General features: G+C 31.4%; 1 protein-coding gene across 1 annotated transcript in view; it reads left to right on the top strand.

Moving 5' to 3' along the window:
- The window catches only part of LRP1B (LDL receptor related protein 1B), a 2056943-nt gene that overhangs the window by 1675136 nt on the left and 354999 nt on the right, over positions 1 to 26808 (top strand). Inside the window, exons 55-59 of the mRNA XM_051990638.1 lie at positions 85 to 272; positions 8020 to 8203; positions 10503 to 10588; positions 15002 to 15124; positions 17489 to 17670. Of these exons, the coding sequence (XP_051846598.1) occupies positions 85 to 272; positions 8020 to 8203; positions 10503 to 10588; positions 15002 to 15124; positions 17489 to 17670 (763 nt within the window). The remainder of the gene's footprint in view (positions 1 to 84; positions 273 to 8019; positions 8204 to 10502; positions 10589 to 15001; positions 15125 to 17488; positions 17671 to 26808) is intronic.

Raw genomic sequence — 26808 nt, 5'->3', positions numbered from 1 at the left:
TACTATAATGATATGTTTTATGAATAATTATAATACAAAGTAAATACAAAGTTCTTTATGTTCCATTTCTTTTCTTTTTTTCAGAACAGTCATGCAACAGTTCATTTTTTATGTGCAAAAATGGCAGATGCATTCCTAATAGAGGTCTTTGTAATAGTAAGGATGACTGTGGTGATGGCTCAGATGAGAGAAACTGTCATATAAATGAATGTTTGAGTAAGAGAGTTAGTGGCTGTTCTCAAGATTGTCAGGACCTTCCAGTTGGGTACAAGGTAAGTAGCCATACAATAAAGCATGCTGCATAATGAATTCTAAATTAATTGTGATAATTCAAGCTACTTGTTTAACACTGCTGATGACTGTAGCACTTTGCTCAGCAAAAACAAAAAAAAAAAGAAAAAAAAAAAACAGCTGTTAATACATTGATTGTGCCTTGCAACCAAACTAAAATCCAACAGAAAAAGGATTTTCTTTATCTGTTTATTTTCTTTTGGAGAAAGTATAGGGCAACCAAGATGTGACAGTGATGAGGGAGGGAGAGATCTACACTCTCCCTTTTGTTAGAAACCAGAACTGTTTAACTAAAATCTTGCTTCTGTCTTCTCTTTCAAAGTAAAAAGAGAGGAAGATTAATATTGTTGAGAGGAAATGAAGCCTAATCCAAAAAAATAAGCTCAATAAAGGTGATGCAGATGCTTTGAGGAGTTAGTTTAAAATTAATTTCTTCCTAACAAATTGTAGAAATGGTAGTGGAAATGCCATTCATCTTTGAGAAATCATGGAGGATGAGAAAGGTGTAACAATAGATTTAACATAGTGAGACATAATCTGGGAAGTGTTTTAGATATTTTAATTACTATTTTAAATTCAACCTTGGTCTAAATAAGAGCTTGAAAAATACAGAGTGTGGATAGAATTGCTTGTGTATATTTAGGATCAAATCTCAAGAACTGAAAGAAACCTCAGGCTACATCCCCCTCCATTTCACAAATGAGGAAAATGAGTCCCAAAGACCTTGTGGTCACACATTTAGCGTCAGAATACTGTTAAAAAGCTATCTCCTTACTCCTAGTTCAATGTTCTTTTCATTAAACTTTACTTACTCTAATAGAAATAGCTCCAGTTGATAAACGGATAAAGTGATCAAGAATAACAGCTAAATGAAAAGAAAAGCAACTTGAGAGAAAAGAGCTAAATGAGATCAATATTCAAAAAAATAGTTTTTGCAGTAAACATTTTGAAACTGAAATGAGTAAAAAAACAATGGCAACACATATAGTTGATTCAGACAAAATAGGCTGAAGATATTAAGAAATCTGTTGTAAAACTGCTATAGGATGAACCATCAGGTTTTGAGTTTGTAGTTTCAATAGTTATAGAAAGATTCATCCTATCACATAATAACTTTAAAAAGTAGCCCCCCATGTGTAAAATACGTTTAAATTTTTTTCGCCTATCTAAATATTGGTGGTATTTGTTCTATAATATATGGGAAAGCAGTGGGGCACTTTACACTACTTTAAAGAGTCTTATATTACAAAATACAAATAAGTCTTTTTGAACATTTAAATACAACTAATGATGTATGGGGACATTTGCTTTGGATATTTTCTAATGACATCATAGATAAAAGAAATATACAGTATTTATCCCATCTCTAATGTTCAACAGCTTGTTACTGCCTTCTTTCACTTCATCCTTCATTTTCAATACCGAATAAGATTTTGGGCAGCAAGATGATATAGGAGCTAGAGCTCTAGGTCTGGAGTCACACAGACTTGAGTTCAAGTCAAATTTCAGATAGATACCAACTGTGTGATTTTGGGCAAATTACTTAGTTCTGTTTGTCTCGATTTTATCATTTGTAAATAAGCTGAATAAAGAAAATGGAAAATCACCACAAAAAAAGGCCAAAAGGAGTCATGAATAGTTGGACACAATTGAACAATGATGAAGTTCTGGAAATTATTCCTCTGCAATCTATTTTATATCTCTCTCTTCTCTATTCCAATTGCTATCAATATCATAAAGTATCATCTCTCTCATCTCCATCCTCTACTGCCATTACCATAAATCTGAATTTTTAAAAAATAATCTTGTAACAACTTTCACACCTTTAACCTCTCCATCCTTTATCCTTTGTATATAACTGGCCATGTCACTTCTTTCCTTAAAAAACTTCAATGATTTCGAAGAAATGCCTCAAATTCAAATTCAAAAAATATTTTTGAAGAACATGTCTCTATTATAAATCTGTTGGCATTTAAGGCTTTTGACAATATTCTACTGCTTCTCTTCTGAGTTATTTCATGCTATTCCTCTCTTACTATATTGTGAGCCAGCCTAACTTTACTATACTCTTTATTTGTCAGTCAAAACTAGCACGTTGTTATCTCTATGACTTTGATCATTCTCTTCTTCATGTCTGGAATATGATCCTATAAACATTTAATATGCACCTCCCTTATTCAAGACACTGTATCTGGTCACAGAACAAAAAGATAAAAGCGAAATAATCAATTATACTCTGGAAATGTAGTTTTCATAAGAGATACTACGTTTTACATGCATAAATGTTCAGTGTTTTAAGATGATAGAAATCACGACATTGGCAATGGGGATTCAGATATGATTTCATTGAGAAAGTAGCACCAGAATTTATGCATTAATGAAATATAAGGATTCTAAGTGGCAGAGTTAAGGAGGTAATGTATCCCAGGAAGGGGGAAATATAATGTTTATGTTCCTCATCTCTTCTATTTCACAGGGATTTTTAACTATTTTTGTGTTAAAGACCCTTATGAGATTTTGGTGAAGCCCTGGACCATGTTTCAGGATAATATTTGTAAACGCATAATAACCTACTAATGACTAATAATGTCAGCAGCTTACATTTACAGAAAATTTTAAAATTTTCTAAATACTTTATAAATATCTCATTTGATCCTCACAAAAAACCTGGGAGATAAGAGATAAGATAAGATATTATCCCTATTTCACAGATGAAGAAATTGAGGCAGATAAAGGTTAATGACATGGGTCACACTATTAGTGTCTGAAACTGAGACACTGTGCTGTCAAAATACAAAAATATATAAACATTATTTTAAAAGGTTTGTAGATCTTAGGTTAAAAATCTCTCTTCTATTGAATCCCTACCAATCTTTAATTTAGCAAATTAAATATTACCTCATTCATTTTCATTTTTCTGGTAGCCCTAGTCATTAATATCTCCTCTCTTTATATAACACTTTAAATTTACAGATTTTTAATATGTTTATTATATATTATTTTATTACATATGTTTTATAGATGTCTTTCTTTGTATCTTATCCCTTTATTCAATAACATGTTTCAGTGAGTTAGAGCTTGTATGCAGTTTGAACTGGTTCATCTAAGTCTACTGTTAAATTTTAAGTTTGAAAATTTTTGCATCAGAAACTAGCAAATACTACAATCAATGCTGGATTTATTGTTTTTGATTGTCTATAATCAAAATGTTAACAATACAGATTATTTTTAAAGTATATGTTGCATGGAGAGCTGGTTATTAAACATTTACTAGCATATAACTGTGTGCTGTATCAAATGAGATTTTTGTAAAATGCCTAATTATGTTTGTCACTTGATGGATGCTTAATAAATACCTATTTATTCTATTCCTTTCCCTTATTTTTTTTATTCCCCCTCCCTTCTTTCTTTCCCTTCTTCCTTCTTTTTATTCTTTCTTCATTTTTTCCTTTCCTCTTTCTTTCCTTTTCTTTTCATTCCTTCCTTCCAGATTTTTTTGTTTTTTCCCCTTTCTTCTCTTATCTCTTCTTTCATTCTTTTCTTATTCCTCCCACCCTTCGTTCTTCTCTCCTTTCCTTCCTCCCCTTCTTCCTCCTTTCTTTCTTTCCTCCCTCCCTCTCTCCAAACTTTCCTTCCTTCCTTCCTGCCTGCCTAACTACCTGTGTGCCTGCCTTCCTGCCTTTCTTCCCAAGTGCTCAAAGTGATGAAACTAAATCTTTAGAAAAAGCATAGATGAGAGACTAAAAGAATATATTACATTCTGTATGGTTTGAAAGTCTTCAGTGAATATCACTGGATTTTGAAAATCTTTTAAAGTACCTTTTTCTTATACTTCAAGCTAGACTTTTCCATTTGAAATAATATATTATAAAAACATACTTTCACAAGACAGTTTTATAATGATAAAATTCAGAAAAAAATCATATATATAATAAGATGTTTATTACTTTTGTTTTTAAAATAGCTTGACAGTTATTTTTGCTAACCATCTTTCTAGGGGAATTGGAGGAACAATTTCAGTAATCCATTCGTTTCTCTTTGTAATATTAGTGTAACATAGTAAAAATACTACTTTAAACTGCATGATAAAATGAAAATTGCTTACAAAAGCAAGATTCAGACCTTATAGTCTGTAAAACATTTGCACATTTGCAGTAAAGCAAATAAATTGTATTTAATAATTCCAAAGGGAGCAATAACATTTTAAGTAAAGTAAGAATCTCATTTTGACAAAAAAGGATAATTCACCATGTTAGATAAATGTACTTCTAAAGGAAGAAATATTCTTCTGGTGGGTATATTACAACTAAAGTAATTGAGATTATTAAATATCACCTCTTATTTGGCTTGATTTCTTATTGACTTAGGGAAAACCTAGGAATGTATAAAAGATGAGTTTTAGTATGACTAGAATTTGGACAAGTACTTTCTAGTTGCGTCTTTTTTTAGGGTGATAAGGGAGGGAATTTGAGGTAAAGACATTAGTCAAAAAATTCTGTCAGAACATACCAAATCATAAGGAAAAGGAAAATAATATTGAATCTTGATTACCTTCATGAAAATTTGAGTATATACACACATATGGGTAGTGAGTATATTATTATATGTATATGTGGATACATACATATAAATATATATAGACACATGCCTATTTATGTATATGTAAATTGGCATGCATTGTGAATATATTTGGATGTATCATGCAAATTACTATGTGTATCAAAATCTATCTGTCTGTCGGTATATCAATCTATTTACTTATGAAATTAGACTTGACTGGTAATCTTATTCAACTAAAATCAAATTTTCTAATCACTCTTTCTGACACACAATGGGGGTCTCATTTTAACTTCAAAAAATATTCTGTTCTGCAAATAATATTGATACTAAAGAAATGTGTCACATCAGCTAATATATTACCTTGAAATTCTTCCCAGGGAATGAATTATTCCACCACTACCTTGCCCTTCCAAGAGATAAGTCTATGAAATACTTCCCTTTGGATTTACTATCTATTATTGTAGTTATCCCCTAAGCCCTGACCTTTTAATTTAGTCTAGAGAAAAGAAGACTTAAAAGGGATAGTTGTCATGTATTTGAAGAGGTACCACTTAGAAAAAAGATAAACAAATAAAAAGATATGTATGCATAGCTCTAGTGGATAGATCTTGGAGTATTGAATAGAAATTGACAAAAGGAAAATTTAAGTTTGATGTGGAAAATATTACTAAGAGTAATCCCTGAAACAAAATGGATAGTGTCAGTGAATAGTGCATTTTCTCTAAATAGAAGTCTCTAATGAAAAGGTGTATGGCTATTTTTCAGTTATCTTGTAGAGGGGATTCCTGTGAAAGGTAAAAGGAATGTTGATAGATCCTCCCCAAAGTAGCTTATTGAATTCCATGGCCTGCAATTTATGCTCTTAATTTGCCTTAAATTCTACCTGTAATTTACAGTGAGAACTGAAGCAGCTTAGATAAAGCACTGAAATAGAAAGACCTAGATTCAAATTTTACCACTCACTTGTGTTTCTAGGCACAGTATTTAACCATTCTGAAATTTAAGCAACTCTCTAAAACTTATCTATTAAGACATATTTACAAAATCACAAATACTTGATAAATGTTAGATAAAACCTTGAGTCAATCCCCAAAGACAACGTCCAAGAGCTCACTCTCAAACCTATATTCAATCCCTTTTTTTTTTTCTGCTGAACTTTTCTCTCCACATATAGGTATACAATACATGAATACAACATACTCATAAATATGTGTATGTGTTTATATATATATATAATATATATATACATATATATAATTTATAAATAATTCCATTTTGTAAATCAGAACAGTTTTTGCTCTTTTAATAGTAATGAAAGATGTGTAAATCTGTAGATAAAGACATTTAATTTTATTGTTCCAATAAAAACATCCAAATCATTACTTTATATAAGTGTATGCTGAAGGAGAAATATATAAATTATTTTCCTGAAACTTCCTTTATTAATTGTAAAAATCTCTTCTTGTGTTAGCAATTTCAGCTTATCAAGAGCTTCAGCTTATTCTTTTTAGACAACATTCTGACATTTGTTCTCTGTTTTCATGCAATGGTAGCAAACTATTATATGATGTTCTTAATTTTACATTCTTGATCTTGTTGAACAAAGCTCTGAAACTGGAGTAGTACTAGCAAAAAATAAAATCTCCATCAACAATTAAATGAGATTCAGTGTTCATACTGTTGAATAACATACTGTTTCCTCATGGTGCAATTGCTTACTTATACTTTCTCTGAAGGAAATAGGACAAAACAAGCCACATAATCCATTTCTCAGAGAAAATACATATACATGTAGAGCCTAAATTAGTGAAATCACATAGCAAAATTTATACCATGTTTAACACTTGCTTTTCTTTAGATAACTTAAAAGTAATTGTGAATAATCAAATCATATCAAATTTACACATTTTATTGAGTACCTAAAACCTGTTAAGACTTGTGCTAGAAACTACAGTTAACAAGAGAGTGAAAATTTTATGACAGTTGAATAATATCAATTTAATATTGCCATTTTGAGTCAATAAAATTCATGTCCAGGTAATCAGAAGAATTAGATTCTTGTGCCCAGTCATTTAATCTTATTGGTCTCTGTTTTAATATGTAAAATGAGAACAGTAAATTTAATTTTTTCACATACTTCTGAGAGTTGAAGAGATACTGTACATGAGTATCCTTTGTATAATGACATGTAAATGATGATTATTGTTACCTCAAGGCAATATGATAGATAATATGTTGGACTTAGAGTAAGAAAGAAGTTCAATACCTGTTCCAGAATCTTTTTAGTAGTGTGACCCCAGGCAAGTGTCAATTTCTATGAGCATCAGTTTTCTCACTATGTAATGGGAAGAATAATAACACTTCCCTCCCATAGTTGTTTTGAGAATCAAATGAGATGATAATTTTTAAGTGTTCTGTAAACTATAAAACTATAAGAAATTATAAATATTAGCTCTGGTCATTTTATTTTAAAAGACACTTAAGGAAAGAACAGTCTATCATGCAGAACTGGGTCTAGCAATTTTAGTGCTATGGTCAGGTACACAAAGCATATCATAGGAAAAACAACAACAGCATGAGAATCACCCTCAAGTCAACTCTTCAAGACAGATTCAGTTGATAAGGAAAGAGAGAACTTGGTTTTGGGGACACCTGTCCCAATTTAGGGAGAAATCCAGGGAAGGAGAGGTCTTAGGATTTTGAGGATGCTATCAGGAGAAAGGATAGGTCAAAGTATGTCAGGGAGGCGGAGTTCAGTTGAGATAAAGAAAAAGCAATAGCAAAAAAGTAAACAATCTTATAACTTTCTATTTTAATTCATTGTATTTGCTAATCAAGAGATGAATAATTCTTCTCTATTTTATGAAGGTATAAGCACTATCAACACAAAATTTTGATGGATTCTCTGACTTCATGTCCTAGTCAGTCTACCTTTATACCCATGTACACACAGTCATAGTTCTATATTTACAAACTATTTATAATAATATTTTATAATGATGATAATAATTAGTGACAGCTGGAAAATTTATACATATATGTAATATCTATGTATTTATTAATTTATAATTTATGAAATAAATCATCCAATTTTACTCATTATATGTGAATATAAATATTCTAAGTCACTATTACTGATAATAGATTGATTTTTTCTAACTAATTTAGTGTAAATGCTGGCCTGGATTTCAACTAAAAGATGATGGTAAGACATGTATGGACATGGATGAATGCTCTTCAGGTTTTCCTTGTAGTCAGCAATGCATTAATACATATGGAACCTACAAGTGCCTCTGTACAGAAGGGTATGAAATACAACCAGATAATCCAAATGGCTGCAAATCACTCTCAGGTAGGCCATTGAATTTATCCATGGATACAACCCAATTATAAATAAACACCTTGAGTTTTGGAGCCTCCCTTATTGCCTATTTTCCTTTGGCTTTCTTCCAAGAAAGCAAAATCAATTCTGGCTTACTAGGATATAGGAATCTGCTTTGCTACAATTTTGTATGCTTTGCACATATTACTTTGTGCATAATTACAGTGTATTATGATATTTTGAATTATTAAGTGCTCACTGGACTTTGGGAGTGTTCAGAAGCAACAGAAAGAAGTATATCTGGCATCATTGCTGTGTCAGGTGTTCCTGGGAATAATTTTGGCCCAGAATATTAAACAACTTACTAGGATATGCCTCTGAGCTATAAGGCTCTTTTTCACTTTCTGTCCCATTAAAAAACCAAAATTGTGACATATCTTGCTTCATTTTTGCATGTGATATATAAAAAATTGGTTTGTTTTTATGTTAAATCATTAGTGAGTTAAATCATGACACATGCTGCACCTATGTTTTAAAGGTATATTTTCTCCTATCAATTTGTGAAAAGCTACAAGAAATAGAGTAGAGAAACTGTTCTTTGACTAGTTAACAAAGTTCATCAATAAGGGAGAAAATCCATTCCAATTAGAATTGTTTTCATTCTAGATTATTTGGGGGCTATCCCTACATCCAATTTGTTGATTCTTTAGCCCCACTGATTTACCCATTCTATTTGTAGCTATTTTTTCTTCCTGCCAGAACTTTTATCAATTACTGTGGAGTCAGAAATGGGAAGGAATTGAATCTGGGAACTATTTCATGTAAGCTTGTACAAAGGTTTTGTGAATGAACTTGGGGAAAGCTATGACTAAAATGGAGATTTATGGAAAACATATACAAGTCATAGATATCCCCCTAAATGAATAACTGGAAGAAGTTTGTCCTCTCTGGCATTACAAATTACTATATATAAAACATCAATTTCTATTGCTCAAAAGCTCAGGTTTTTGGAAGAAAAATGTTTTGTTTGTGAAAAACAATTATAAAGTTTTGTCAACACAATTATATTTTTAGTGTTGTTGAAAGTCTAGACCTTTAAAAAAAAGTTAAAAGGGACCTAATAAACTATAGAACACATGTTGCAAAGCATAAAACAAAACCCAATTTATATATTTGTGAGAGAAACATAGATCATTGATTTAAGGAAACACTATCCATTGTTGAAGACCAGAAACTATTATTCAATTTGTAGTCTTAGAGAGTTTCTTTATTTAGTAAAAGGTTAAGAAAATTCCCCAGGGTCATATAATAAGGATGTATTAGATTTGAACTCAGGATTTTCTAATACTAAGACAAGATTTTCTATTTACTATAATAGTTTCATCAATATTCATAGTATCTTATCTAAAACTGAAGGGATTTAACCAAGTAAGTAAATTCTTCAATTTGCAAAAAATATATATAGTTTTATAAGGAAAAGCAAGTAGCTTTAAGATCAATTGTCCAAATAAATGGTGTCCCAAATAATAAAACACATTTCTCATGCTTATAAATTTTGCTTAGGAAGTCAGCCTAGATGATGAGAAGACTAGAAAATGCCTGACAGTATATTTAGGGGCTTGTCAAATATTTATTCCCATCTAATTCTAGGCTTTACAGTTAAATAAGGAGTTTACAAAAATATGATAAGGTAGAAAGGAAACAGTTTCAAAAAGTTGGAAAATAAGACTCCTAAAGAAAGGCAAAAAGTACTTTCATAATGAAGTCTTGAGGGGACAAATCTAGAAGAAATTTGGTAGTCTCCCTTAAGAAAATGGAAAGCTTCTAGAAATACTATTATTCCTTGAATTAACATTAAGGGAATAATTTTAAAGAGATAAAGGGCATATTTCCTGCAAGACATTTCTGTAGAACGAGGGACTAAGCTAAATGTGGAATTTTTTTTCTTGAATTATTAGAAAAATAAAAGTGACTGTTGACTATGACTTTTTTTGAAGTGTGGGTATGTCTCAAGAGTGAGGTATGGATTGGATGCTATTTATAGAAACAATCAGGTCAAATTGTTAGGCAAAGAAAATCATAGTGTCTTTAATGATTAGTTTTAAATTTACCAACATAAGTGATGAAAAAGAGATATAACAAATTGTTATTAGATACCAGTTTATCTCCTTCTTAAAACTACCTATATGTTGCATGGAGCCTGTTTATGTGTGAATATATATTTAAACATTTACATCATTGTATTCATACAGCTAAAATAAATAAGATTGGAAAAAGTCAACAATGTTAACAAAAAGTAGTCTAATGTATTCTTTTTCTATTGATTTAGATGAAGAGCCCTTCTTAATTCTTGCAGACCATCATGAAATAAGAAAAATTAGCACTGATGGATCCAACTATACGCTGTTGAAACAGGTAGGTCGCATGAACATGACTGATTTTTAATATTTATTGGTTTGACTTTATTTCCTGATGGCCATTGGGAAGCAAGCAGCATTATCATTACTTGGGAAATGTGAAGATTTTTTTAGTCTTAATGTATTAACTTTGATAGTACATTAAGGTACACATATCTTCATGGGGATACAAAGAAAAATAAAATGTTATCCAGGGTCACCCGATGTGACATGTATAAAATAACTATTATACATGGTAGAAATTAAAGGAGTTTTAAGAGAGATACAGACAACTGTTGGTTTTCATAAGAGGGAGAGATAACATCCTAGCATTGAAGAACATGGCTGAAGATGGCATCCTTTTTGGATGGTGGTGGTAGGGTACCATTAAAACTTAAATAAACTAGAAATGGACTTCATTTGGATGCCAGGGAACTTGTGATCTAGACAGAGGAATTTCATATCAGAGTCTACCACACCTACTGCAGGTCTTCAATTTTCCTTTCCAACTCTATAGTTTACAAAGTACTTTCCTCAAAGTGGCACCATGTGGTTGGTAGTTCAGGCACTGTTATCATCAAATTATAGATGAGGAAATGGAGAATGCTAGAGATAAAGTGGTTGTGGTCAATGTGGGACCTGAGACTTTAAGCTCAGATTTCCAAATCCTAGTTCACAATTTTTTTGCTCTACAGTTCTAAAATAGTGTTATCAGAAATACCAGCCTCTGATTCTTAGTATTTTCTAATCCCTATTTCTTTTCAAATGTCCTGAAAGAAATAAAATCATGTATCATTAACTATTGTTTTTTAGAAATAACGATTAACTTAGGTAGAAATACCTATGACCTAGGCGGGGAAATTTCAGCAATGCAGGCTACTATTTTGTGTCAGAAGTGGGGGAAGGGTGGGAGACAGGGAAAGAATAAGCATTTATGAAATACCTCCTATATCCAGACCCGGGAATAACTGCTTTACAATCAGTACCTCGGCTTATTCTCATTATAACCCTGAGAGGTGATTTTATTATTCCCATTTTACATTTAAGGAAACTGAGATAAACAGAGATTGTGTTAATTACTCAGCATCACACACAGCTAGTTAAGTTTCTGAGGTTGGAATTAAACTCAGATCTCCTTGACTCCAGGCCCAATGCTCTACTGTGCTGCTGAGCTGCCTTAAACCCAGACCCTCTTAGATTTGAAACCATCTCTCCAGGGGAAACTTTGGCAGTGAGTCTCCTTGAATTTAAGTTGACTGGTCCTTAGTAGATAGAAGCAGAATCTGTCTCTATTCTTATATTTGAAGGTTACCAGTTTGGCAGCAACTGCCAAAGCTTTTGATTCACTGTAATAACCTTTTAGAATCAAAGGTCATCCCTAAACCCCAAGGACGTTATTCTAAAGCATAGTTTTATCTATGCATGCTAGACCTTAAATATATATACACCAAATTTAGAAAATGTGTTTTTAATAGCACAGGGTTTTTTTTGAATGAAAATTAATCAAGCAGCTTCAGAAATGCTAACCAATTCAATTTAAACAGTACCTTTTATTCTAGTGAAATAGTGTGGAGAAACACAACACAATTTCCCAAATTAATCATCTTGAACCAAAGGGTGCAAATCTTCAGCTAAAGAAATGAGAGAAGCAAATAGGATTTTGATGAAACCAATTTTCAGTTCTGAAACCACTGGGATAACTGCAGCTTTCAGACATTACTTTGGCCATGCCCCCTAGCTATTTTAATGTATCTTCCCTACTATTCCTTAAAGAGAACAATACATTCTTCTTTTCCATGGATACTATTTAGGGTAAAACTTGAAAAAATCAACAAGCTTGGTGAAATGGAAATATATATGTATGTGCATACATATGTGCATATTTGTATCATATATATATAATATTTACATCATAAATTTATATATATCGAGTAATTATAATAGTTTGCACTTATCTAGCACTTTTAGGTTTACAAAAAGCTTTACAAATATTAATACTTTATTTTTACAAAATTCCTTGGGGGTAGAAACTATTATTTTACTGACTAAAGAACAAAGATAGACAGAGATTGAGTGATTTGTTCAGGGTCATACACCTGATAAGTGACAAAGAAAGGATTTGAACTCAGATTTCCTGACTCCAGGTCCAGTGTAAAGAAATGTGTATGTGTGTGAATGTATACACACATATATACGTACACCGATATATTCATAATGTAAATTCATTTACATGTTTTTGTGACTCCAATTAATTAAAGTTTATGTGTCAAATTATCTAAATTTAATTTATTTATTTAATTTATTTAATAGATTTAATTATCTAAATTCATTAATATAAAGAAATAAGTAGTATAATTTTGGCATCTGTGAGTGATTATTTGTTGAAGTTCTATGCGAAATTATGTGTGTTTCTAATATAGTTTCCCTTCAGTGTTTCACAACTATCATTGTTAAATTGTTCCTCATGAGAAAAATAGCATTGCAATAGGAAGGATATTTATAGGTTGCTACTGAAATAAATTAATTACTTGAATCTGTCTAAAATAAAATGGCTATAATTTTAAAATTTCTATAAATCTATATACTTAGTGCCCAGGTAAGTGTAGTTAAATTGATTGATCTAAAGTTTGATTATGTATTTAATGTGTGCATACTCAGGATATCCAGGTATTACTATTTTATTCTGTCAAGTTTTATAAAGATTTATGAAGCACAGTAAGTATTGGTTAGTATCTGCCATTGGTAATAATGTGCTATCTTTAGGAAACAAAGAGTTTCTAAGAAAGGGCACTGAGAGAAGAAGTAACTTGTCCAGTCACAGGAATAAAATTATTAGTAAGGATACTCCAGATTTAATTGGTTTTCTAGTACAGGAAAAGACTTTCATTGAATTTTTGGAAGGTTCTTTATTGTAATCAAATGGAATGTGTTTGTGTGGAGCTCAACACTGGTTCTCTGTTGCAATTTAATATCAGAGAACAGCATGTTTCTCATATAAAACTGATTAATCAATATAGGCATTTTGTTCTAACCTACTGATATTATCATACATTTCTCAATAAGCTCTAAATATCTAAGCTAGCCTGCAAGACTTTTTGTTTTATAGATTAGCCACGTAGAAGTCTTCCCACTCTCATTTGGATTTTTCTTAGCAAAAATACTAGAATGTTTTGCCATTTCCTTTTCCAGCTCATTTTACAGATCAGGAAATTGAGGAGAACAGGGTTAAATGTCACATAGCTAGTAAGTATCTGAAGCTGGATTTGAATTCAGATCTTCCTGACTCCAGTTGGAGCTCTCTATCAGTGGATAGAATTATACTTGATCTATTGATATAATGTGACAGTGTGTTTCACTGAGGACTTTACCCACTGGCATGTACCCCAGTTAATTATTAATAAACAAGTTTTTTACATATTCATAAACAATTCCTGAACATTGAAAAGCCAGTTGGTGTGCTTAAAACTCCGACCTAAGATCTTTTAGTCCACTGAGCTAGTAAATCTATAAACCCAAATAACAGGTTAGAGTTAAAATAACCTCCAAGCAATCATTTGAACAAGTATGTAGCTAAGAAGATGCCCAGGATCTGTATACACAATCCCCAAATCAAATCACTCAGACTGCAGAACTGCCAAACCAAAGATCTGTAGCCGCCAGAAACTCATCAACTGCATTTCTGTTATGTTACCTGCTAAAAAATGCATAACCATTAGTCTGAAGGGAGACATTTCTTCACATTTCAACCATGTAGAATAATCAGATGATGATTACCCAGTTCCCTTTCTGCCAAATCCACACCTAAGGTTATATGTTTTAAATTCTAATATGATACTGTATCACCTAAGGGGCTATTTGAAGCATGAAAAGGAAGGAAGCTCATCTATGTTGTTATTGGGACAAGAGCATATGGGGAAACTAAAATTTCTAAGCCTTCTCCCCTGTCTTTCAAATGATGTCTATGCAAGGCTAGCCTTAAGTCTTTAGAGAGATTTTTTTTTCTACCTGTCTGATTCAGAAATGCAACTTCTCCTACCATTTTTAGTCAACTAACCAATCGGATTAGGAAACATACTCCAAACTAAAATTAGATACTAATATTCACATTAATCTCCTTAAAGACAAAGTTAATATTAGCTGTTTTTTTAAAAATCTTTATCTAATAACACAGTTTTGTGTTGTCTACACTGATTATTTTTCTAAATAAATCATGAAGCCATCTTAAATATGTAGTATACTAAGATATAAACACACTGGGGTCTTTTATTGCTTGTAAACATTGTTAACTTTGGCTAGCATCATAATGACATTTGTGTATGAATATATGATTGTTCATATTGCTGTGAGCTCATAACATGCTTTGGAAAAAATATTTGTCTAAATAAAATGTCAAAATAAAATAATATTTTGAAATTTGACTTTTTAATTCTAGGGATTAAACAATGTGATTGCTATAGACTTTGACTACAGAGACGAGTTCATTTATTGGATTGATTCCAGTCGACCCAATGGCAGTCGGATAAATAGGATGTATCTAAATGGAAGTGACATTAAGGTAACTAGAAACTAACAGAGATGGAATTACTAGAATAATGTTATTAGTATGGTTGAATGGAAGAGGTAATGCTACTTGATGGTAATGACCCAACTTTTGTAGGGATTTAGATTGGTTTAAAATTCACATGTGTACATTATGATTTGAGAAACACTTAAAGGGTAATAGGACACATTTTCATGCTCATATTTCATTAGGGTACAATACATGTGATAAGATAAAATCAGACTGGGTAAATGTAATTTGAGCTTTTTATCACAAACCTAGAAAACGTCATGGATGCTGCTGGTTTTAGTTAATTACAATCCAAGATTCAATTGTCTTGGTATATAGAGAGTAGTGTATAGTGTAGTGTAGAATAAGTTAAACTTGAAAATTAGTAATTACAGAATTAAATGAAAGATTCTAGATTGAAAACATAGAAGTATGAGACATAATTCACAACAGATGGAGGTAATTGAAGGTATATATGTTAGATCATCAAAGTTCTGATTAATATTATTAGATGAAATTTCACATTCCCAACTTCAGATATGGAAAAGTTAGTCAAATCGAGATGTGTTGTCTCCTTTTTCTTTTCATCCTGGGTTTTAGAGATTTATATTGTCTGCTATTCTAGAGTCTGCCATAAAGCAATTTCTAAGTGTAAAGAAAATAGCAATATTAGCTGTTTCAGATACCTAATTTAAAAGAAAAGATGCTGTATGAGTTTTTCTTTTAGAAAAAGGTTTTAGATGTTTCAGAAATGCCAAAAACAACTAATTAATTCAAATATCTCACTAAAAAGAAATGAGTTAACCTCCACCCTTCAACAGTGATATTATTGTCAACTTTATTACACGAGGACACAGAACTGCACATAATGCATCCTTCTTCCCTAGAGCTTACTGCTTCCTTGGTCAACTAAGAAGTAATTGGCCATGCCTCAGCATATCCTTTTATGAAAATAATAGTGATCTTAAAATTAGAACATACAGCACAAACTGTTTCCATCATCCAGTCTATTGTGTACATTTCATTGTCATAACTAATGTCTTCAAAGTTTTCTTCTGCTAGCATTGATTTTATCTAATCTTAATTATTGTTATAAATTGTTTGCACAAGACAAGTACCTATAGATTAAAATCAATGACCCCAAAGAAACTGATCTTTCTTCCCTTTTTTATAATTTATCCATATAATAAATAGAAATGAACATTATACCCCAATATGATCATTTTGATTTATATTTACATGGTCCCCCAAGTAACAAGACCCTCAAAACAAATTATTGCTACTCAAGATGCTAAATTATGAGATTTTTTGTCATTTCATATATGGCCTATCTGTATAAATGCATCTCATTTTTTAGAAAATTTATTTTTAGGATTAGCCAGAACTGAAGCAAAAATTAGGTAAGAGGATATGCATTTGCCCATTATATGTTAAGATGTGCAATATACAATTGTTATTTTTAAAATTTCTTATCCACTTTTTTATCATTCAAATAGTGGAGAGAGTGTTGACCTAGGAAAGAAAATTATTGGAAGAAAAAACAAATCTTGTCTAGAGAGTGAGTCCATGAAATATAAATGGTTGCTTTTAATTTTTGTATAAACTTCTTTGGTCCTTCTTCCCTCCCTCTTTCCCTCCCTCCCTTTCTTATTTCCTTTTCAGGCCTTTCTAGAACAATTATATTTCATTATGTTCATATACTACATTATTGCATATATGGGTCCTTTTCCTTCCTTTATGATTTCCTTGGGATATAGACCCAGTAATGGCACTTCTGGGTCAATGAGTATGTATAATTTTATAGCCTTTAGGTCATAACTCCAGATTGTTCTCCAGAATGGTTGGGTCCTTTCACAACTCCCTAGTGTTCCTGTTTTCCCACATCCCCTCGAATATTTATTATCTTTTTCTGTCATCTTAGCCAATCTGAGAGGTATAAGGTGGTAGCTCAGAGTTGTTCAATTTTTATTTTTCTAATCAATACTAATTTAAAGCATTTTTTCATATGCCTATAGATGGTTTTCATTTTGTCATCTGAAAATTGTTCATATCCTTTGATCTTTCTCTCTTTCTTCCTCTATGGTCCAAACAGAAAAATTTCATTAAAATGTGGTCAGTAAGCTTGCAGCCTTATCTGACTTTTTACTATACTTTCTATGAACAGAGTTATATGCTATATAATTTCTTACTTCTACATAAATGAAAATGCAGAGGTAAATGATATTTCAGCTTTGTCTAAATCCAGTTTCTAAGTCTAGAATACAAATTTTATATCTTTGTTTAAAAAGTCAAGAAACAGTTGTTCAATTCTTATTCTAGCACTTATGTTTTTAACAAGTTTAATTCTCTCCCCACCTTTTCATTTGTTAGGTAGTGCACAACACAGCAGTTCCTAATGCACTTGCTGTTGATTGGATTGGGAAGAACCTTTATTGGTCTGACACGGAAAAAAGGATCATTGAAGTATCCAAACTCAATGGATTGTACCCCACTATACTTGTGAGCAAAAGATTGAAGTTCCCCAGGGATCTTTCTTTAGATCCTCGGGCTGGGTATGTAGCAATGGCATAACACTTTAACTTCAATTTTATTTTTGTATCAACATAATAACAATACAACCCACTAACTGTCAATTAAGTGGAAAAGAAAAGCCAAATAGATTAGCATTATCTGTCAGAGCATAGGAAATTAATATTAATGCTCTGATAATATATTTGTGTAAGCACACACATATATTACATAGAACTGATTTTTCAAAATGGAAATATGACTACCAGCAATAATATGATGATAAGTAAAAATGGTATCATAAAAGTAATTTAGTGATGATTGTATTTTGTTGTTGTTGTTTGCGAGGGGGTTATTTCTTTATTTTACACATTTGAGAAGTAATTGCTCTTTCAATAGGCATTTAAATGTTTTCTGAGATGTCCACATTTTCTTTATCTTGGAATTATGTACTTGCTCAGGGGAGCACTGACTAGAAAAAATTCACTTTAAGGCTTTTACTAGGTTCTAATATCCAGAGTATTAGTAGTAGCATAAAATTCACAATGGATGAAGAAATCATTATTTACTGCTCATTTGTTTGTGTTAGGTACATTTTATGAACTAAAGATATAATTCCAAACAAGCAAAACAGTTTTGGAGAAATTTATATTTAAAGAAGACAATGCATGAAAGAGAATTAGAAAGGAGATAGAAAGTGTGCCCAAAGCATGGTCTGGAGCAGGAAGTTTAAAACCCCTGAAAGAATAGGCAAAAGCTAATTTAGCAGATCTGGATAACCTAGTAGCAGATTTTGGGTTGCTAGTTGGAAAAAAACAAAAAGTGTTGACCTGAGTAGAAAAATATTATATATGAGCAAAAGAGAAATCAAAAGTTTATTTGCCAGAGCTTAAATATCCAGTCATGTTCATTAAGTATTATATAATAAGCATTGTCCTAGATGATCAGGATATAAAATAAATAAATAGATAAACAAACAGACAAATAAATAAATAAACAAATTTAACTTTCTCTCTTTTTAAGAACCATACCTTCCAATGGAAGGATATAATATGTAAATTGTCATTCTACTTAAATCTATTCTCAATTCATGCTATACAATATTTGTTATCACCACCATTTTGCAATCATAATTATTTATAGAAATAAGAAAGCCACAGAATGTTAGAGTTTTCAAGGTACTTTAGTATCTGTCTAATCTGAATAAGAAATCCTCCTACCATATATTGAATAAATAACATTTATTTACATAATAACCTCTTCTCTTAGAAATCTAATGTGAGAGAATCTATTAGCTCCTAAAGCATTCCATCCCATTTTTGGATAGGAATGATTATTTTTCTTCTTTCTTCTTTCATATTTATTATTTTTTAAACTTTTTTTTAAAAATTAAGGTCCAAATTTTCTTTCTTCTTCCAGCCCCTTCCCCATATACTGAGAAGATAAACATTATATCTGTTAAACATATGAAATAATATAAAACATATTTCCATATTAGCCATATCATTAAAAAGTTGGAAAAATAAAGAAAATGAGAAAATTATATTTGATTTATCAGCTTTAAAAATACTTGCTGAATCTCTCCATCAGCAATATATACAAAAACAAAATCATTTTCTCTTCTGATAAATTCCTCTCTTAATGATTCTACCTTCTGATAAGTAATTTTGTTTATTGCAATACCATGATCCTAATCACTCTGGCTCATCTTAAATTTGCTTTTAACATATCATTCTCCATTCTGTTGGCTCTGAAGAAGTTGTCAACAGTAGAACTATTACTTTTTATAGATGATGAAAAAGAACTTCAAATATAGTAATTAATTCAAGGTACTATAGCTAATGGTTAAGAAAACCAAGTCCAAAAGTAAGTCCAAAAGAATTCTTCAAGCTCTGAATCCATTGTATCTCTAATAAATTTCTTGGCAATGTCAGATATATAATTTGCACAGTCTCTCTTGCTCTTTCTCTTTCTCTTTCTCCCTCTCTCTCTCTCCCCCACCTCCCAAGCACACATACACTGCAAGAATGCTGTGTATTATGTGTTTTACAATTTTTTCATTATAACTTAGAGTGATCATGTGTATACTATAAATATAATGTATTAATCCAGATTCAGTAGGTTTTGTAGGTTTGTTGACATAAAAATACCAAAGGAACTTTTAATAGCAAACATAAATTGAAGCAAATAATAGTAATTAGATTAATTTGAATCTGCAGTTGTCTAAATTATTTCAAATACTATTGTTCATCCCAGCATTTCTATAATCATTTTGCATTTTGCTGATGAGATTTCTTCTTCTTTCTAATACATTGAATGTATTTCTTGTTGTTCTTCATATTTATATGTGGGAAAGTGACCATGTTATACACCATATTATTTGCATTGTCTATAATTTTATACCTTTATTTTACAGTGTATGTAATTGAGTTATTAAAATTACTATCTTGACTCCTAGAAAGAGAATTGTATTACAGGTAATAATAATGATAATATTAATAATACCTTACATTTATACAGAAGATTAAGGCTACAAAGCATTTTCTCTAATTCAATGTTACTATAATTGTTCCATTATTCTTTTATGTATGAAATGTTTTCTTTGACATTTCAATGATTTTAGAATGATGTCAGCTTTTGATCATTTATTGAATCACACAATAGTCCCTATTTCTATAAAATGTTGTTTTTAAACATAAGAATGGCAGGCAATTGTATTAGCTGCATTCATTCAATAGTGAGAAATGATTTTGACCTCTTCACTGTAATTTACACTGAGTGTCCAAGCGACTATCCAATTGTCTTGAACAATTGTAAGTAGCTTGCTTTCCCATAAAATATATTTGAAAAAGCAGCTTTAATTTCTAAAAGAAAAAAAGTATTTGGTTAATAATAATAGAGTTGTAAAGATTTCTATTTATGAAGGAACAATGATATCCTAGACTAACAAACACCACAGCATTCAGTTTGTACTTTATTTCTTCCAAGTTATAGTTATTATTACCTCATAAACAGAAAGCAGCCTCAAGTTATCATCAACATAAACCCATCTATTAAAATTGTCAATTAAAACACCAAAGTAGTAATTTACTGAGACTATTATGAAAGACTCCTTCAGTTTTTTTAAAATAATATTTGGATTCATACGTGAATGCACTATTTTACTACATTGGTAGCTGATAAAAATTGAACCATTTTTATGAAACAATTAAATTCAAATTCTATATGAGAAAATAAAATGATGTTTGTTTGTTTTTTAATTCTGCTGCCATCTAAGTCCTCCAAAATGGGACAAAAATGTCACAATCACTTCTATTTCTTAGAGATATGGTTAAATTAGAAAATACTGGAATTATATAAGATACTACATAACTTAATTTAAAAAGATAAAGTAGAATATATTCTTCTAGAGGATAGGCACAATTTGATATTTGCCCTTTTATCTCCTGCAATTATACAGTACCTTAATAAGTGTTTGTTGAATTGAATGAAAGAAATACCATTAAAACTGATTTCAGATCAATTGGCTTTTCTATTTTTGATTTGCATTATGTATTGTTTCATATATGTAAATGATGATGTCAATGGTGTTTCTTTTAGAAAAGGTTGAATTTTTAATGAAGAACAACATTTTGTTTATTTGTTTTCCCCAAAGAAATCACTCTTTTGAAGCCTAATGTAAATTCTGAAGAAGTTATCTGCTTTCTTCTATGATATGCTATTCTATATTTCAATGATTTAAGATTCTAATACAATTGTGGTAAAAAAAAAAAAAAGTTCTTCTTTTATCAATCAACTCATCTTCTCCTTTGCCTTACTAATCAACTCCTCTATAAGCCTTCCTCTCATGATTCAACTCACAGAGATAAAGGGAAGAGTCCCCATATATCTTAGGCCCAAAGCCAAATGAAGACTCTTAACTGCCCCACATCAATACATAAATCTTCTTTCTATGAATTACTCATTATTGAATTACATCACAATGAGAAAATGTTTGTAGCTTTCCTTAATCAACATGAAGGATATTCTCCCATCATCCTCAATGACTTCAGCACTGTCGTACCAACTTCCTCTTCACCTCAACCCTTGGCAGCATTCTTGATGATTTCATGATTGATGACTATGATTCTTACAAATACTCTATCCTCCAAGTTCATCAGTCTGAATTCCCATGAGCTCCATCATTATACAAATCTTCACAATACTTTTTATATCTTATATCTTAACAATAAACTGAACCCTTGCTATATATGTAAGATCTTGAAATATGAAATTTTCATTTTGCTTTCTGTTATTATACCATTTCCTTTTCCTCACTCCACTTAATCTATTTTCTACCTTCATTGTGAGCTTTTTGCTCTTGTTCTAAGTTTATTTTATTCAGGTTTTATTTATATCCTTTTGGATTTGAGAATCTATAGGCAAACATTCCATTAATGCTCTGTCCTGCAACCTTTAATTCTTTGTTTCTTTGTTCTGCTTTTCCACTATCTTAATTTCCAACCATAGTTTCTTTGTTTCTGTTCCTAAACTACAAAATCCTACTAGCATTCACAAAACTGGAATGAGTTATCAAAAATTCACTTATCTAAATTAATAAGATCTCATCATTTTTTGGAATTCTATATATTAATAACTGATGATGTCTTCTCTATAGTAACAAGTCCAAGTATATATATACTCATACATATATACTCACATATATACATCCACACATACCCACGAAGCAGCCAGAATTGATTGGAAAGAATGCTTGACTTGCAGTCAGGAAGATCTGAGTTTGAATTCTACCCCAGACATTTCCTAGCTAGTGGTGTGATCCTGAGTTAGTTGTTTAATTTCTCTCTGTTTTAATTTTCTCATCTGTAAAATTTGTTAAAAAAAAAAAAAAAAGATTTGAACTCCATAAATTCTAAAGAGCCTTTCCATGTCTGTGATTTCATGGTATTATGAACCCTATCAATTGTCAAAGGTAATTCCTTTACTTCTGCTTTTGACCCTGTCTATTCACTTCTCTTCTGTTAACTATTTCCATGAACCATTCTTTGCCATCCCCTCAAAAGAATTATCCATATTTCTGTATACTTCAGTGTTTTTTTTTTAATTTTTATTTAATAATTACTTTATATTGACAGAATCCATGCCAGGGTAATTTTTTTTTACAACATTATCCCTTGCACTCGTTTCTGTTCCGATTTTTCCCCTCCCTCCCTCCACCCCCTCCCCTAGATGGCAAGCAGTCCTTTATATGTTGGATATGTTGCATTATATCCTAGATACAATATATGTTTGCAGAACCAAACAGTTCTCTTGTTGCATAGGGAGAATTGGATTCAGAAGGTATAAATAACCCGGGAAGAAAAACAAAAATGCAGATAGTTCACATTCGTTTCCCAGTGTTCTTTCTTTGGGTGTAGCTGCTTTTGTCCATCATTTATCAATTGAAACTCAGTTAGGTCTCTTTGTCAAAGAAATCCACTTCCATCAAAATATGTCCTCATACAATATCGTTGTCAAAGTGTATAATGATTTCCTGGTTCTGCTCATTTCACTTAGCATCAGTTCATGTAAGTCTCGTCAGTCCTCTCTGTATTCATCCTGCTGGTCATTTCTTACAGAACAATAATATTCCATAACATTCATATACCACAATTTACCCAGCCATTCTCCAATTGATGGGCATCCATTCATTTTCCAGTTTCTAGCCACTACAAATAGGGCTGCTACAAACATTTTGGCACATACTTTCCCTTCTTTAGTATTTCTTTGGGATATAAGCCCAATAGAAACACTGCTGGATCAAAGGGTATGCACAATTTGATAATTTTTTAGGCATAATTCCAGATTGCTCTCCAGAATGGTTGGATTCGTTCACAACTCCACCAACAATGCATTAGTGTCCCAGTTTTCCCGCATCCCCTCCAACATTCATCATTATTTTTTCCTGTCATCTTAGCCAATCTGACAGGTGTGTAGTGGTATCTCAGAGTTGTCTTAATTTGCATTTCTCTGATCAATAATGATTTGGAACACTATTTCATATGAGTGGTAATAGTTTCAATTTCATCCTCTGAAAATTGTCTGTTCATATCCTTTGACCATTTATCAATTGGAGAATGGCTTGATTTCTTATAAATTTGAGTCAGTTCTCTATATATTTTGGAAATGAGGCCTTTATCAGAACCTTTAACTGTGAAGATGTTTTCCCAGTTTGTTGCTTCCCTTCTAATCTTGTTTGCATTAGTTTTGTTTGTACAAAGGCTTTTTAATTTGATGTAATCAAAATTTTCTATTTTGTGATCAGTAATGGTCTCTAGTTCATCTTTGGTCACAAATTTCTTTCTCCTCCACAAGTCTGAGAGATAAACTAGTCTATGTTCCTCTAATTTATTTATAATCTCATTCTTTATGCCTAGGTCATGGACCCATTTTGATCTTATCTTGGTATATGGTGTTAAGTGTGGGTCCATGCCTAATTTCTGCCATACTAATTTCCAATTATCCCAGCAGTTTTTATCAAATAATGAATTCTTTTCCCAGAACTTAGGGGCTTTGGGTTTGTCAAACACTAGATTACTATAGTTGACTATTCTGTCTTGTGAACCTAACCTTTTCCACTGATCCACTAATCTATTTCTTAGCCAATACCAAATGGTTTTGGTGACTGCTGCTTTATAATATAATTTTAGATCAGGTACAGCTAGGCCACCTTCATTTGATTTTTTTTTTCATTAATTCCCTTGAGATTCTCGACTTTTTATTGTTCCATATGAATTTTGTTGTTATTTTTTCTAGATCATTAAAATATTTTCTTGGAAGTCTGATTGGTATAGCACTAAATAAATAGATTAGTTTAGGGAGTATTGTCATCTTTATTATGTTCGCTCGGCTGATCCAAGAGCACTTAATATTTTTCCAATTATTTAAGTCTGACTTTATTTGTGTGGAGACGTTTTTATAATTTTGCTCATATAATTCCTGACTTTCCTTTGGTAGATAGATTCCCAAATATTTTATGGTATCAACAGTTATTCTGAATGGAATTTCTCTTTGTATCTCTTGCTGTTGGGTTTTGTTGGTGATGTATAAAAATGCTGAATATTTATGGGGATTTATTTTGTAGCCAGCTACTTTGCTAAAATTATGAATTATTTCTAATAGCTTTTTAGTAGAATCTCTGGGGTTCTCTAGGTATACCATCATATCATCTGCAAAGAGTGATAGTTTGGTTTCTTCATTGCCTACTCTAATTCCTTTAATATCTTTCTCGACTCTTATTGACAAGGCTAGTGTTTCTAATATGATATTAAATAATAATGGTGATAGAGGGCAACCTTGCTTCACTCCAGATCTTACTGGGAAAGGTTCCAGTTTTTCCCCATTGCATATGATGCTTACTGATGGTTTTAAATATGTGCTCCTGACTATTTTAAGGAAAAGTCCATTTATTCCTATGCTCTCAAGTGTTTTTATTAGGAATGGATGTTGGATTTTATCAAATGCTTTTTCTGCATCTATTGAGATGATCATATGGTTTTTGTTTGTTTGGTTATTGATATAGTCAATTATGCTAATAGTTTTCCTAATATTGAACCAGCCCTGCATTCCTGGTATAAATCCTACTTGGTCATAGTGTATTATCCTGGGGATGATTTTCTGTAATCTTTTTGCTAATATTTTATTTAAGATTTTAGCATCAATATTCATTAGGGAGAGATTGGTCTATAATTTTCTTTCTCTGTTTTCAGCCTACCTGGTTTAGGTATCAATACCATGTCTGTGTCATAAAAGGAGTTTGGTAGGAGTCCTTCAATCCCTATTTTTTCAAATAGTTTATTTAGCATTGGAGTTAATTGTTCTTTAAATGTTTGGTAGAATTCACATGTAAATCCATCTGGTCCTGGGGATTTTTTCTTAGGGAGTTGATTGATAGTTTGTTCTATTTCTTTTTCTGAGATGGGACTGTTTAGGATATTTACCTCTTCCTCTGTTAGTTTGGGCAAGCTATATTTTTGGAGGTATTCTTCTATTTCATTTAAGTTGTCGAATTTATTGGCATAAAGTTGGGCAAAGTAACTCCTAATTATTGCTCTAATTTCCTCTTCGTTAGTGGCGAGTTCTCCCTTTTCATTTTTAAGACTAACAATTTGATTTTCCTCTTTCCTTTTTTAAATCAGATTTACTAAGGGTTTGTCTATTTTGTTGGTTTTTTCATAGAACCAACTCTAAGTTTTATTAATCAATTCAATAGTTTTTTTACTTTCAATTTTATTGATCTCTCCTTTTATTTTTAGAATTTCAAGTTTAGTGTTTGACTGGGAGTTTTTAATTTGTTCCTTTTCTAGCATTTTTAGTTGCAAACCCAATTCATTGACCTTCTCTTTCTCTATTTTATACAAATAGGCCTCTAGAGATATGAAATTTCCCCTTATTACCGCTTTGGCTGCATCCCATACATTTTGGTATGATGTCTCATTATTATCATTTTCTTGGGTGAAGTTATTAATTATGTCTATGATTTGCTGTTTCACCCAATCATTCTTTAGTATGAGATTATTTAGTTTCCAATTATTTTTTGGTCTACTTCCCCCTGGTTTTTTGTTGAATGTAATTTTCATTGCATCGTGGTCTGAAAAGGATGCATTTACTATTTCTGCCTTACTGCATTTGAGTTTGAGGTTTTTATGTCATAATATATGGTCAATTTTTGTATAGGTTCCATGAACTGCTGAAAAGAAAGTGTATTCCTTTCTGTCTCCATTACATTTTCTCCAGAGATCTATCATATCTAACTTTTCTAGTATTCTATTTACCTCTTTGACTTCTTTCTTATTTATTTTGTGGTTTGATTTATCTAATTCTGAGAGTGCAAGGTTAAGACCTCCCACTATTATAGTTTTACTGTCTATTTCTTCTTGCAGCTCTCTTAATTTCTCTTTTAAGAATTTAGATGCTACCCCACTTGGTGCATATATGTTTAATATAGATAGTGCTTCATTATCCATGCTACCCTTTAGCAAGATATAGTGCCCTTCCTTACCTCTTTTAATTAGATCAATTTTTGCTTTTGCTTGATCTGAGATCGGGATGGCTACCCCTGCTTTTTTGACTTCACCTGAAGCATAGTAGATTTTGCTCTAACTTTTTACCTTTAATCTGCATGTATCTCCCCGCTTCAGGTG

The sequence above is a fragment of the Antechinus flavipes genome, chromosome 3 (assembly GCF_016432865.1).
Source record: "Antechinus flavipes isolate AdamAnt ecotype Samford, QLD, Australia chromosome 3, AdamAnt_v2, whole genome shotgun sequence".
Classification (NCBI taxonomy): Eukaryota; Metazoa; Chordata; class Mammalia; order Dasyuromorphia; family Dasyuridae; genus Antechinus; species Antechinus flavipes.
Note: the sequence above shows the minus strand (reverse complement) of the source record. Positions and strands in the feature narration are given on the sequence as shown.